At 39.9% G+C, this 13,233-nt stretch overlaps 1 protein-coding gene across 6 annotated transcripts in view; it reads right to left on the bottom strand.

The window, feature by feature from the left end:
* Positions 1-13,233, bottom strand: part of TNRC6C (trinucleotide repeat containing adaptor 6C) — a 146,492-nt gene that overhangs the window by 19,577 nt on the left and 113,682 nt on the right. For 5 of the 6 annotated variants that reach the window (XM_058166277.1, XM_058166276.1, XM_058166278.1 and 2 more), the window contains 4 exons: positions 12,120-12,269; positions 5,645-5,791; positions 4,618-4,737; positions 1,195-1,278 (listed from right to left, as the gene is read on the bottom strand). In XM_058166277.1, the coding sequence (XP_058022260.1) occupies positions 1,195-1,278; positions 4,618-4,737; positions 5,645-5,791; positions 12,120-12,269 (501 nt within the window). The remainder of the gene's footprint in view (positions 1-1,194; positions 1,279-4,617; positions 4,738-5,644; positions 5,792-12,119; positions 12,270-13,233) is intronic. The other variant, XM_058166281.1, reaches the window with a different exon arrangement.

The raw sequence follows: 13,233 nt of genomic DNA, 5'->3' as shown, positions 1-13,233 counted from the left end.
CCATTGCAGTAACCCCATAGTCACCTGATCAAAATTCACGTGCTTGGTGCCTCACATATAGGGGTGCTTCAACTCCCTCCATCTGATATCACCCCACTCCCAAATTTATGTCCTTTGGATGACCTGTATTCTGTGGTCCTTGTCACCCCATCACTGTCTCCTGTTGCTGACTACGCATGCCTGGTGTGGCCCTTCAGCCTTCTTCCCCAGGTCATGCATGGCTATTTTCTCATGGCTAACATCTGGAGTAGATAGCCTCATGTGGTCACCAGTTTCACGCAAAGGGCAGGGCTAGGCTTTCCTCGTCAGCAGTGGGAGGAAGAAGATGGTGAAGATCATTTGACGTGGCAGAGCGCAGGATGGGAGGGGCCTTGGAGTTCAGGGTAGTGAGGATGACTGCTGCTGGGCTCACTGTAACTTCCCAGGTGGCAACAAGGTCCCTTGTGCCACTCTGCTTGGTGGGGGCTGGGTTGGGCTTTGTACTGCAAAGGGTCTCAAGATGCGGCTTAGGGGATCTTGTAGAAGAAAACCCTTCATGCCATGCTGTTGGGCTGGGGCTGGGCTGCATGCTGTGAAGGGCTTTGAGATGTGCTGCACCTTATGGGTTCTTGCAGCCTCACAGCCGTGGCATTGACAGAAGTCTCTTTGTGTTGCATTACTGGGCTGGGCTTCATGCTGCATTGAAGCACAAAGGCTTTTTGCAGTCCCAGAGCCTCAGTGTACCAAGAAGACATAAGCTGCAACATATTCTTTCCCTGGTGTCCTTGCGGTCATACACATGGATGCACACATCCTGCACCCCTTTTCCCCAGGCTCACTGAGTTCCTGCTGCACTGCAGCAACCCCAAATTTGTGCATGGACTGTGGTGCCCCCCGCATGGCGCCCTGCGCTCCTTACCCAGGATTCTTTCTGCTTCCCACTTAATGACTTGGACATCTAGTCAATGAAGACTGCTGGGATTGACATAGCTAAGTAATGTGGTCATGTGATTGATTAATGCTTCACAACCACATCACTTAACAATGGAAATTCCAGTTCCAACTGTCATCATAAATTGAGGACTACCTGTACAATTAATGATTTATTCTTAGATAAAAGTATGCGGCACAGAATGTTTATTTTATAAATAGTCATTGTTATATACCATACAAGATTCTTTACTGACAGTACATCTGGAATTGAGTGAAACCTACTTGCTGCTCCTGTTGTCTGATGGGTCCGGAAACGTTACGCTGAGCCTGTAACATCTGCTGCTGGATTTGTAAACGTTGGTATGCCTGAAAGATACAAAGAAAGGAATTGTATGGTCACAGAAAAAGGAGACTCAATACTAATAGTGTATTAATCAGCATTTGAATAGATTTAGTACTTTGCCATTCGGCCATTCCACTGAATGGTGCTCCAAAAATCTTGAAATTCCTAACAGCACTGAATCTGAGTAAGATTCAGAGCAAACATGGGCTGCAATCAATAGATGGCTGGTTAAAACTGAGGATAAAGTATTAAATATACAGCAAGAAAAAGTAAAAGTATCATCACCGGAACATGATACTTCAAAAAGTAGAAATGAGAAGTGATACACCTCTCCATTCAGTCCAGGACTACCCTCTTGCCTATTTTGCTTGCAGAACCATATTTAGAAAGAAACCCTACTTATGTCAATATTGGATTTCTAAATGTAAAATTGGCATGGATTTACAGAAGGCTACATTTTGAAGAGAAACAGAAGAGTAGAAAAATGATACATGTTTTAAAAAGAAACCGTTCTATAGATGCTTTCTATAGATGGAATATATTTCTATAGATGGAATACATCGATGGAATATTCTATAGGTGTCGCCTAATGGGGTGAGCTCCTGTTACTTGTCCCAAATTCTGCCAACCTAGCAGTTTGAAAGCACATAAAAATGCAAGTAGAAAACTAAGGACCACCTTTGGTGGGAAGGTAACAGCGTTCCGTGCGCTTTTGGCATTTAATTATGCCAGCCACATGACCACGGAGATGTCTTCAGATAGCACTGGCTCTTCGGCTTTGAAACAGAGATGAGCACCGCTCCCCTAGAGTCAGGAACGACTAGTACATATATTTATCTTTAAACATTTATCTTTACCTATAGATGAAAAGGTGCTATACTGGAATTCAAGACAATTGCAAGGGTCAGGAAGTTGAGGAAAGACTTCCATGTGAAGCTTGGAAGAGATCCCATGGATCTAGATTTCCATTTTGTTTGAAAAAGAGCAGCTAAGTTAATAGGCTTTTGTAATTACTAGGAACAAGAACTTTATCATGGATCACCTCTGCTAATGAAATTAAGACACACATTTTCTCCAGTAATTAAAAAAGAATTCATAATACGTATGAATATCCATTGTATGTATAATAGCTATACCAAAATGACTGTCTTTAATCTATCTATAACTCTATAAAGTAAACAAACAAGTGAACCATTTAAATGATGGGAAATATATGCCTGTCTTAAAGCATTTGTTTTTTTTAATAGCTCAAGAAGATCAGAATGGAAGTGGATAATGGGTATAATGATTCCCTTTTGTCTACAGTGGCCTAATTTTGCTCAAACAGATCTAAAAATGATATTATTTTAAAACATTCGTTAATCATCTTTAGATTTCAGAATATGCTTACCATTATCTTTGATCTGACATATACTGAAGATAGCTTTCTAATTCATTAAGTCCTTTGATAGCCATCATCAACCTTTTTCTCTGCCTTTTTGTCAATCTCCTACTTTGTTTGGAATTTAGAATATAGATGAATTAACTTTGGATTTGCATGGTTCCCAAGATCATTCCTCATGTTTTTGCCTAATGCAACTTCTATTCCAGTGAGTCATCTCATTTCAGGAAAATCTTTCCTTCATCCTCTTTCATGATTTATTCATAGAAATCTGTTTGCCTTAAAAAAAATTATTATTTAAGAAGCCACCTAAGTCCAAAGCCGGTTTCTATAAGTGATCTTGTTTGGGGCCGCAACCTCCCTTAGGACAATTTTTGATGCCTTGTGGGAATTATATCCTCTCTATGAATTCCCCTCTGTGATGGGGAAGTTGATTATAGAGGAAAAGAGAAACTGTTAAGATCTCAAGACAATTATAAGTAAAGAACCATTTTAAATTCTACTTTTAAACCAGATGGTGGTGGCACTTGTTTATTCTCTGCTCAGTCTCCATCATTACCAAAAGCATAAGTGCTTTTTCAAAAGGCTACTGGACTTTCTTTGTTTTTTCTTGAAGATGTTTGGCTTCTCATCCAAGAAGCTTTGTCAGTACTGACTGAATAGGTGAAGAGTGGAAGGATTTATATTCCTTGCAGTCATCTGGTCATTAGCACACTTTCTGAGAGTTGCTGAGGCCACAGAGGACTTTAAAACCTTTGAAAAAGCAATTTTTGGACCTGGATGATTGAGAATCTCCATAGACACATCTCTCTCTCTCCATCTTTTAGATCAAGATTATTAGAAGTAAATAATCCCTAAATCAGAGGTGAAATGTAAAATTTGCTACTACCGGTTCTATGGGCATGGCTTGGTGGTGGTGGGGTAATGTGTCTGGGTGAGCATGGCCAACTTTTTTTTTTTACTTTTAAAAGCATTTTTTTTGCCTTTAAAAGAAAAAAAAACCCTCTGATGATCAGGCAACTCAGCTGGGATCATCAGAGGAGCCTTTTTGGCCAAAGAGGTTGTAAAAAAATACTTTTAAAAGCCTCTGATGATCCCAGCTGAGTCGTGCGATCATCAGAGGCTTTTTTTTTTTACTTTTAAAGGCATTTTTTCGGCCGAAGAAAAAATGCTTTTAAAAGTAAAAAAAAACCCACCTCTGATGATTGCACGGCTCAGCTGGGCATGGGGGGGGGCAGGGATTTTTGCTACCGGCTCTCCGAACCACCCGCCACCATCGCTATCAGATCGGGCGATCCAGTCCGAACCGGGAGCATTTCACCCCTGCCCTAAATCAATTCAATAGTATGGCTTAGATTCAATTCTTGCAAAAAATACATTAAATTCCATACTAATATTTTAACATTTGGAATAATGTGACGTAACATAATGTATTTTCTGTGCTCTGAATCCCATCGAATCCCTCCCCAAAAGACAGATTGATCCAAGCCAGCTTGATCTAGTGTTCAGGCACCAGACTAAAAACCAGAAGACTGCGCATTCTAGTCTTGCCTTAAGCACAAAAACTGGCTAGATAACCTTCGGCCACCTTCTCTCTTTCTCTCAGTCCTTCTCACCTCACAGGGTTGTTGTAGGGAAAATAAGAGGAGAGGGATATTAAGTATGTTAGCTACTTTGAGTTTTTAATAAAAATAATAAAGAGGATAAAACATCTAAGCAAAATAAAACACAATTATAGTTCCTTTGAGAAGAAATCATATGTAACTAAAATTATAGGGATCAAATTTTGGTAAAGAGAAAGGCAACAGAAACACTAGCTGTACTAGGGGATGGTTTTGGTGATGCTTCAGCTTATATGACTCAGAAGTTAAAGAGCAGAAAAATCTGAAAACAATCAGCAAAATATGAGTCTAAAAATGTTCAAAAAAAGATAGTACCTTTATTAATTGTATATGATTTCTTTGGTTTTTTTAAAACTTACCAGCTGCAGCTGATAGAGCTGGTTCAACATCGTCATATGCTGAGGATTAATTGGCGAGGTTAATAGTGCAGGATTGAGACCAATGTTTTTTGCTGCAAACTGCAAAAGCTGTGCTTGAACCTGAGATAGAATAAAACAGTTTATAAGTGCTATACTCACTTACCAGAATTTCAGCAAAATACACTAATGGCATGTGATCTGACTTTCCGTGATTGTGTTTCTTGTTGATAAATACATAAAGAAAGCAAGAAATGTATAGTAACTGCTTTTATCAGACAAAGTAATAGCATACTGTTCTTGCTGCATATCATAACTAGGGTTTTCTTACTTAAGATTTCTACTTAATATGTATTGAACATGGTATAAAAATAGTCACTTATAGAAATATAACAAATCTTTGCAAAACTGAAGAAGAACTGAAGAAAAGAAGATAGCATCCTGATTGCTTCAGGAATAATCAGTGTTAGTGATTAATACAACCTGGATTTCTATATTTCTGGCTACCGACAAAGAAATTCTCCCAGTTCTCATTTAATTTAAAAAAGAGTTTTTAAATTTCGATATGATGTTTCTCCCTTATTTAGCTGTGAGCATGTCTGTCTTATCTTCAAATGTACCATCCGGATTTTTGGGGGGGTGTCTGTGTCCTTGGTGCTCTCTGAGCTTGCTTGTTTTCTTGTAGATGTTTCGTTACCCAAACTAAGTAACATCATCAGTGTTAGCGATGTTAGCACTGAAGATATTCTCTAGTTTGGGTAATAAAACAAGAACGTTCAGAGAGCACCAAGAATCCCTCATGTCAATCGTGAGCTACAAATATTCTCCTTTATTTGTACCATCCTTTCTTCAATGGTCTGCAGCGCCCATTAAATCCCAAGAGAAAACATCATGAAAGATTCTCACCGGAGAATCTCTCTTTCCCCTAGAAATGATCGACGCAATTTCTTCTCCACAAATTTAGCAGTGACTTTTGATCAGCCATTTGTGTCCAGCTCTGCTGCCTATAATGCTGTAGATCTCCACTAACCTGAGGGGAGAGAAACTGAGGCACTTGAGCACGAAGACTAGGCTGGGATGAGTTAAGAGGTTGCACTGGCGGTTGCTGCGGCTGTTGCATGGTCCTGGCTTGTGCTGCTCCGCTATTGCCAAACATACCTAGATTGCCACTCGGTATCTGCAGAATAACAAAAGTCACATTTTTCAGAAGTGCATTTTACTTGATGGCAATTCTTTGAACTGTTCTACATGTTACTGAACAGGAGCCCCCCTGTAAAAATTAGCAGATCTTTCAATCAATGCTTGAGTGAAGTGTTACATTAATGCGCAGAAAGTTTCTGTAGTGGATACCAATATACTGATGTTTTAATAGACATCTCCACAAATATCTACTTTGTGGAGTAGAACTATCCAAAAGTATATAAAACTCTTATATGTAGTCAGCCATATGTGGACACCTTCCTCTGGAAGGAGTGGCTACCTCAAAACTTTCAATTTGCAAATGCTGTTAGAAGACAGTCAACAATAGAAGACGTCTAGAGAGTTCCTGGAGGTCCAGCCGTTCAGAGGCTGATCGGACACTAGTTAGATCCTATACTAGGACCTACCTAGTGGCACTGAGGGAAGCGAGGCGTTGCTACGCCTCCTCCCTCATTGCGTCGGCAGATAACCGCCCAGCTGCCCTGTTTCGGGTGACCCGCTCCCTCCTTCACCAGGGGGAGCGGGATGACCCGTTGCAGGGACGTGCTGAGGAGTTTAACGGTTATCTATACGATAAAATCGTTCAGCTTAAGGACGGTCTGGACCAAAATTGTGGCGATTCGGATGGGGCGTCTGAGGGCGGTCTTGGTGATGCTGTTTGGGATGAGTTTGACCCTGTGACTCCCGAGGACATGGACAGGTTGCTGGGTAGATTGAATGCCACCACGTGTTTACTGGACCCGTGCCCCTCCTGGCTGGTGCTGGCCACTCGGGAGGTGACACGAGGCTGGCTCCAGGGGATTACGAGTGCTTCCTTGTTGGAGGGAGTCTTTCCGGCCGCCTTGAAAGAGGCGGTGGTGAGGCCCCTCCTCAAGAAGCCTTCCTGACCCGCTGTTTTAGGTAATTATCGTCCGGTCTCCAACCCGCGCTAAGGTTGTAGAGAGTATGGTGGCATATCAGTTTCCCCTGCACCTGGAGGAAACTGTCTATCTGACCTGCTCCAGTCCGGCTTCCGGCCGGTTACAGCACTGAGGCGGCTTTGGTCGCGTTGGTGGATGATCTCTGGAGGGCCAGGGACAGGGTTATTCCTCTGCCCTGGTCCTATTAGACCTCTCAGCGGCTTTCGATACCATCGACCATGGTATCCTGCTGCGCGGTTGGGGGATTGGGAGTGGAGGCACCGCTTATCGGTGGTTCCCCCCCTATCTCTCCACCCGGTCGCAGACGGTGTTGACGGGGGGGCAGAGGTTGACCCCGCGGCGCCTCACTTGTGGGGTGCCGCAGGGGTCGATTCTCTCGCCCCTTCTGTTCAACATCTATATGAAGCCGCTGGGTGAGATCATCAGTGGTTTCGGTGTGAGGTACCAGCTGTACGCTGATGACACCCAGCTGTACTTTTCCACACCGGCCACCCCAATGAAGCTATCAAGTGCTGTCCCGGTGTTTGGAAGCCGACGGGTCTGGATGGGGAGAAACAGGCTCAAGCTCAATCCCCCCAAGACAGAGTGGCTGTGGATGCCGGCATCTCGGTACAGTCAGCTGAGTCCGCGGCTGACTGTCGGGAGCGAGTCATTGGCCCCGATGGAGAGGGTGCGCAATTTGGGCGTTCTCCTGGATGAACGGCTGTCTTTGATGAACACCTGACGGCCGCCTCCAGGAGAGCTTTCCACCAGGTTCGCCTGGTGCGCCAGTTGCGCCTTTCTAGACCGGGATGCCTTGTGCACAGTCACTCACGCCCTTGTGACGCCTCGCCTGGATTACTGCAATGCTCTCACATGGGGCTCCCTTGAGGGGCATCCGGAGGCTACAGTTAGTCCAGAACGCAGCTGCGCTGGTGATAGAGGAGCCTCGTGGCTCCCAAGTGACACCTATCCTGCGCAGGCTGCACTGGCTGCCTGTGGCCTTCCGGTGCGCTTCAAGGTTTTGGTGAACGCCTTTAAAGCGCCCATGGCATAGGGCCGGGTTACTTACGGGACCGCCTGCTGCTACCGAATACCTCTCACCGACCCGTGCGCTCTCACAGAGAGGGACTCCTCAGGGTGCCGTCGGTAGCGACAGTGTCGTCTGGCGGCGCCCAGGAAGGGCCTTCTCTGTGGGGCTCCCGCCTCTGGAGCGAACTCCCCAGGACTTCGCCAACTTCCGGACCTCCAGACCTTTCGCATGAGCTTAAAACCTACCTATTCATCTCGCTGGCCTGGGTTAGTTTTAAATTTATGGGTTTTAAGCGGTTTTAGCTCTAAATTTTAATTGTGGCCAATTTTAATAAGTTTTTTAACTGCATTTTAACTGTATTTATATATTGTCTATTTTACTTGGCTGTGAACCGCCCTGAGTCCTTTGGGAGAAGGGCGGTATACAAATTTAATAAATAAATAAATAAATAAATAAATAAAATATGATCAAAACAGCACAACCATATGGGGAGAATTGCTAATAGAAATGGATTAAATATGCATATGTATATATAGGTAGGCATATATATTTAAGTCTGCCTTACAGAATTATAGAATCATACTTAACATGCTGGTGTCAATGTACATATACTATACGTATATTCTTTTGACTCTTTACAATACATTCCAACATATTGACTGCATTGTAACATGCCCTGTAGTTTTTTTATTATTTTATTCTTACTTGATATGCAAGTATTCTATTCATTTAGTATCAACAGTATTTAAATAATAGGTATTCACCTTCTGTAACTATATAGATGCTTTTTCTTTTACTCCAGTTGGCAATCTGAAGTTGGCAACATGTGATGTTTAGAACACTTAAGATTCCTGGTTTGAAACAGTACTGTGCTGAGTTACAATTTCAAATTTCTCCCAAGCTAAATGGTAATTTCTGTATCCTTTGACTGCTTTACTGCCTAATTAGTACAAACAAAAGTTTTCCTGTCTAATTTACTGGTCAGTGGTGTTTTCTACTTGATTTATTGTGTATCCAAATTTGAGTAAACAAGTCTTCTGCCTCATTTGAGAAAACAGGAAAGCAACTTGCTGAGCTGGCAGTAGACAGCTGATAGCCTTGACCGAATTTAGTCAATTTGCTCCATTCAGGCATTCTAATGGATATTTCAGGAAATGTTGCTTACCTCAAATGGCAATGTCGGACAGGTATGTGTACATGTATATGTATGTATATGGATCAGCTTGTTACCAATCAAGTTTTTTAACCGTTTGTGTTATTGCGAGAGGAATCTGGACTACCTAAAATTGTGAATTGGTATATTGTTATATATGATCATTTTCAATTACACAGTTCTTGAATTCAGTTTGGTTCAGGTATATTGGTAGTATTTAGAATTATTGAATTAGCAGTGTATTTTGAATTATTCTAAATCTATAATATTTTTATAAACAAGTAAAATGATTACTGAAATAGATCTGAGATATATGGAAAAATTCAGATATATAAAGTTGGAATATTTTGATTAATATATTAGAAGGTAAAGTTGTTAAAAGAATATTAAATCTGGGGATTTTTTTAATGATTTTAACCACAAAAAAAGATTCTTGTCTTATTTATTCTACTCCGAAGAGGATACTTTTAAATGAATTATGTTTTTTAAAAATAAAATGTACTTTTCAATGGAGAAAAGACATTGATCACCCCATGTTTACAAACTTGGATTACTAATACCTGTGTGCTTTAAACAATCTCTCGATCAATATAATGGAAAACCAATCAAAATTACTGTTTGCTCAAGGTTTAATGTGTTTAAAACGTGCGATTAACTGCTCTTTATATGTAATATAATATGGGTTTGTTGTTGTTGTTTTTTTGCATTTGTGTGGATAATTGTGGGTTTTGTTTTCTATGTTTCTTTTGTTCCTCTCTTTTGTAAATTAAAGGAATACAATAAATAAACAAAGAAGCCAATGTTTTCCACATTCTATAGATAGGTGGATAGATAGATAGATAGATGGAGTTATTTCCTTCTAAGAACTTTTGTTTGTTTTTAGTTTTAGTATAACAGTTTCAATGAATGTGTGGAAATGGTACTAGGGTACCATATTTCCTTTATTATCACCCAAAGTAATAAAGGTTTCAAAACGATTTCTTACTATGATGGCAATGATTTTATGATTCTATTGTGGAAATGTTTCAGAATGATTCCTCTTATGATTCTTCTTATCTAAAGATTTTTATCTTGCTCTTCTTTCAGAATACAGAATGCTTAACAAAGTTAGAATGCAAGTCTACAATATACAATAGACACAGATCAAATGGAACGAGAAGTCAGTGTTACGTTTCACATTGTAACACACAGTATAAAAGGACTCATAAAAATAAAGGCAGTCTTCATATAAGCTACTGCGGATAGAATCAACTAAGTGTTCTTTAGAAACCTGTACTACAACAGAAGAGGCTCTATCCGTCACACTGGCAATGATGAGACAGATTTTCAGGTTTTCTTTCTTTTTTTTCAAGGTATTTTAAAATAGATGGCTAAATTCTTCCCTTGCTAGCCCTAAGTCTGTGCAAAAGAGTCAGTCACTTGGTCCACATAGAAACTTAAGCTGAACATGCTCTGAGGCATCTTCCTTGTATATATTTTTTCTTAACTGTCTCATATTTAAGATTAGCAAAAGATACCTAAGTTAGTGTTGTTTTCTTTCTATGTTACATTTCAGTCTTATCTTGTACTATTTCAATATTCTGTAAATTGCCTTTATTTATATACTTGTGGGTACCCACCCATAACATTTTTTGGGTAGGAGGTTAGTAAACAACGATAAAAACATAAGGAAAGTCCTTAACATGTTTCCTTTTCTTAAAAAGGCTTTCCCATACTTTTAGGGTTTTTAAATGAACAGATTGGGCCTGGAAATAATTCAGCCCAGGATAGTGTGTATGAAAATAAAAAAGTTATAGCTTTATCACTACAATCATCTTGGAGCACTAAGGCAACTTGATGCCTTACATGATGGCTTACTGAGTTGTAACTAAACTACATGGTAGGTTCAAAGATTGCCTAACCCTGCTCTAGATGTACTATGTAGTTTTTGACTGACTAAATTTGATAAATTAGCAATTATTAAATGCACAAGAATCAGTATGCAAACTGGCATAATGCAGTAAGCAAGGGGATCCCAGTGTAGTGCCTACGGGCATCGTAGTACCTGCAGATCCTTACTGGCCATAATGCTAGGGTCTTGCTTCCCCCCCCTCAAATAGTCTTAAAATGTTTTTCAAATTGAACAAAAAGCAAATAAGTAAATAGGAAACAGGCATGCTGCAGAGCAAAACAGCTACTGGGACACTAAAAAAAAACAACACTGGTAGATATGCAGGCAAAAAGTAGGCAGTAGGAGGAGATGGACTTTGCAGAGATCATCCTGTAGGGATGGAGGTGGTGCAGTGGAAAATGAATGGGGAAGACTGAGAATACATGTGTTCACATGTGCTCATGTATGTGTCCCTCTTTAAAATCAACAGTCTGCATTCTGAAAAAGTGGTATTTGTTTTGCAGGGAAGTATATGTAATTGACATTGGGAGTTCAACTTCATCTCTTCCTTGTAGGAGGATCCTGAATGTTTTTTCTGTTTTTTTAGACCTCAAAATTAGGGAAGGACTTACATTCAAAAGAGTTGAAGTTTTGGGTATCAATCCTCAGCTCGGCCTTATTTTCAGTTCTTGGGAAAGATATAATGCATTCCCAAAATTCCAAAGGTACTCACTTGCCTAACAAAGCTGAAGACCCCATAAATAATAACATGAATGGAAATATTCAATTTCTCTGGTGCTAAGAACTGATTTCTCACTCAGGATTGGCAGTGCCACAAATCTACTGACTGGGTGAACTGAAAATAGAAACTGATTTAATCCCTACTAGTAACCAAATACTGCAGTCAAGAAAGCTTGCTTGGGGACCAGAATAACCTCAACACAGTAAATGATAATTGTTTGAGGACAAGAAAAGAAGAAACCTAAGAAGAGGACGATTACAAGTTGGGAGAACTGTGATTTCTGTTGTTACGCAAGGTCACAGAAAAGAGTAACACTATCCAGGAATGCTGTGGAAAAGCAGCAGGGAGGAAAAGAAATAGAAGCAGGAGTTGTGGAGAGAAGCAGCAGCAGAAAAGCAAAGGCATAATATTTAGCTAAAAGACCTTTGTTTATCTCCTGTAGTAATGACTTCCCTTTGAAGAAGGTCTAGATGCCAAATTACATTTTGATTTAGACTCATTTACTACTTACATTTGAAAAAAGGATATTGAAATAGGGGAAAACACATATTCCTTTTACTAAGACAGCAACCGACTTTCACACAGTTGTCACTGAAAAGGTACCTTACCTGTCTAGAAGAATTCAAGTTTTGCATGCCCAGCCCTGAGGCAATCCCACCCAGGGTCTGATTAGGGAGTGCACTGTTTGAAAGGGGGAGCTTCAGGCTTGGTGAAGGCAAAAATGGTGAAGTAGTGGGCTCTTCCACTAGGCCGCCATCCTGATTGAAAAAAGAAAGGGTGAGCTGTGTGCAGTGTCCAGGTACAGACAGTGCACAAAACAGTTTCCCATGGAAATATAAGTGGAACATGGATGAATAAAAGATCAAAATATTGTTTAAAAAGGCATGAGGAATACATAATGAAAAGTATGGAGTGGAAGGAAGAAGAAAAAGAGAAACAGAATTAAGATGCTGTTTGTCTTTACTTTTTGCTTTGAAATTTTTAAATGCATAATAATAAATATATAATCATTCTCAAATATAAAAAGCAATAAACTCTTGTTGAAACATTTTTAAGGCAGGAATTACATTGCAAGCATTACGTGCCTCATTTGGAACAACTGCATGTCCTCCCGCGGAAAAAATCATTACTATTTCTATTTTTAATTTCTACTTTCATATCAAATTATTTTCTTTTCTATTATTTTTTTTAAAGTATCCCAAACACATATACTAATTCTGAAGAAAACTAACACTGCATTTTTGCATCATTACTATTTTGGAACATAGTCACTTTTGTGACATTAAGACTGCCAAAACTTCAGTGATCTGTTTTTTAGCCTCTGGCAATATGCATAATCATCTGTAGTTTAGGTAAATTCTAACCTGCAAAAAAACTGTTAGAAAAATACATTCTATTAGCATGCTATACAATCTCCTGTTCATTGTGTGAATAAGCAAGACTTTAAAAACAACATGTTAGCATAGTGCTGAAAGCATTGCAAAACAGTAAAGTTTTTTTTTAAAAAAAAATCAGTTAGTAGTTTAAGAAATGGGAAAGAAGACAAGGAGATTGCTATGACAATTCATCTCAAAGCAGGGTGCCTTAATCTAAATACTACATAGGATTCTTGGATAAATTGTCAATTGGAGTCTAAAGCACAAACACAATTATATAGATCTGACTGTTCAGGTAAAAGGACTGAGCATAAATATTTAGGCTTAATAATGGTACATAATTCTC

This window comes from Ahaetulla prasina, chromosome 2 (assembly GCF_028640845.1).
Source record: "Ahaetulla prasina isolate Xishuangbanna chromosome 2, ASM2864084v1, whole genome shotgun sequence".
Classification (NCBI taxonomy): domain Eukaryota; kingdom Metazoa; phylum Chordata; class Lepidosauria; order Squamata; family Colubridae; genus Ahaetulla; species Ahaetulla prasina.
The sequence above is the reverse complement of the archived record's forward strand: the minus strand, read 5'-3'. Positions and strand labels throughout refer to the sequence as shown.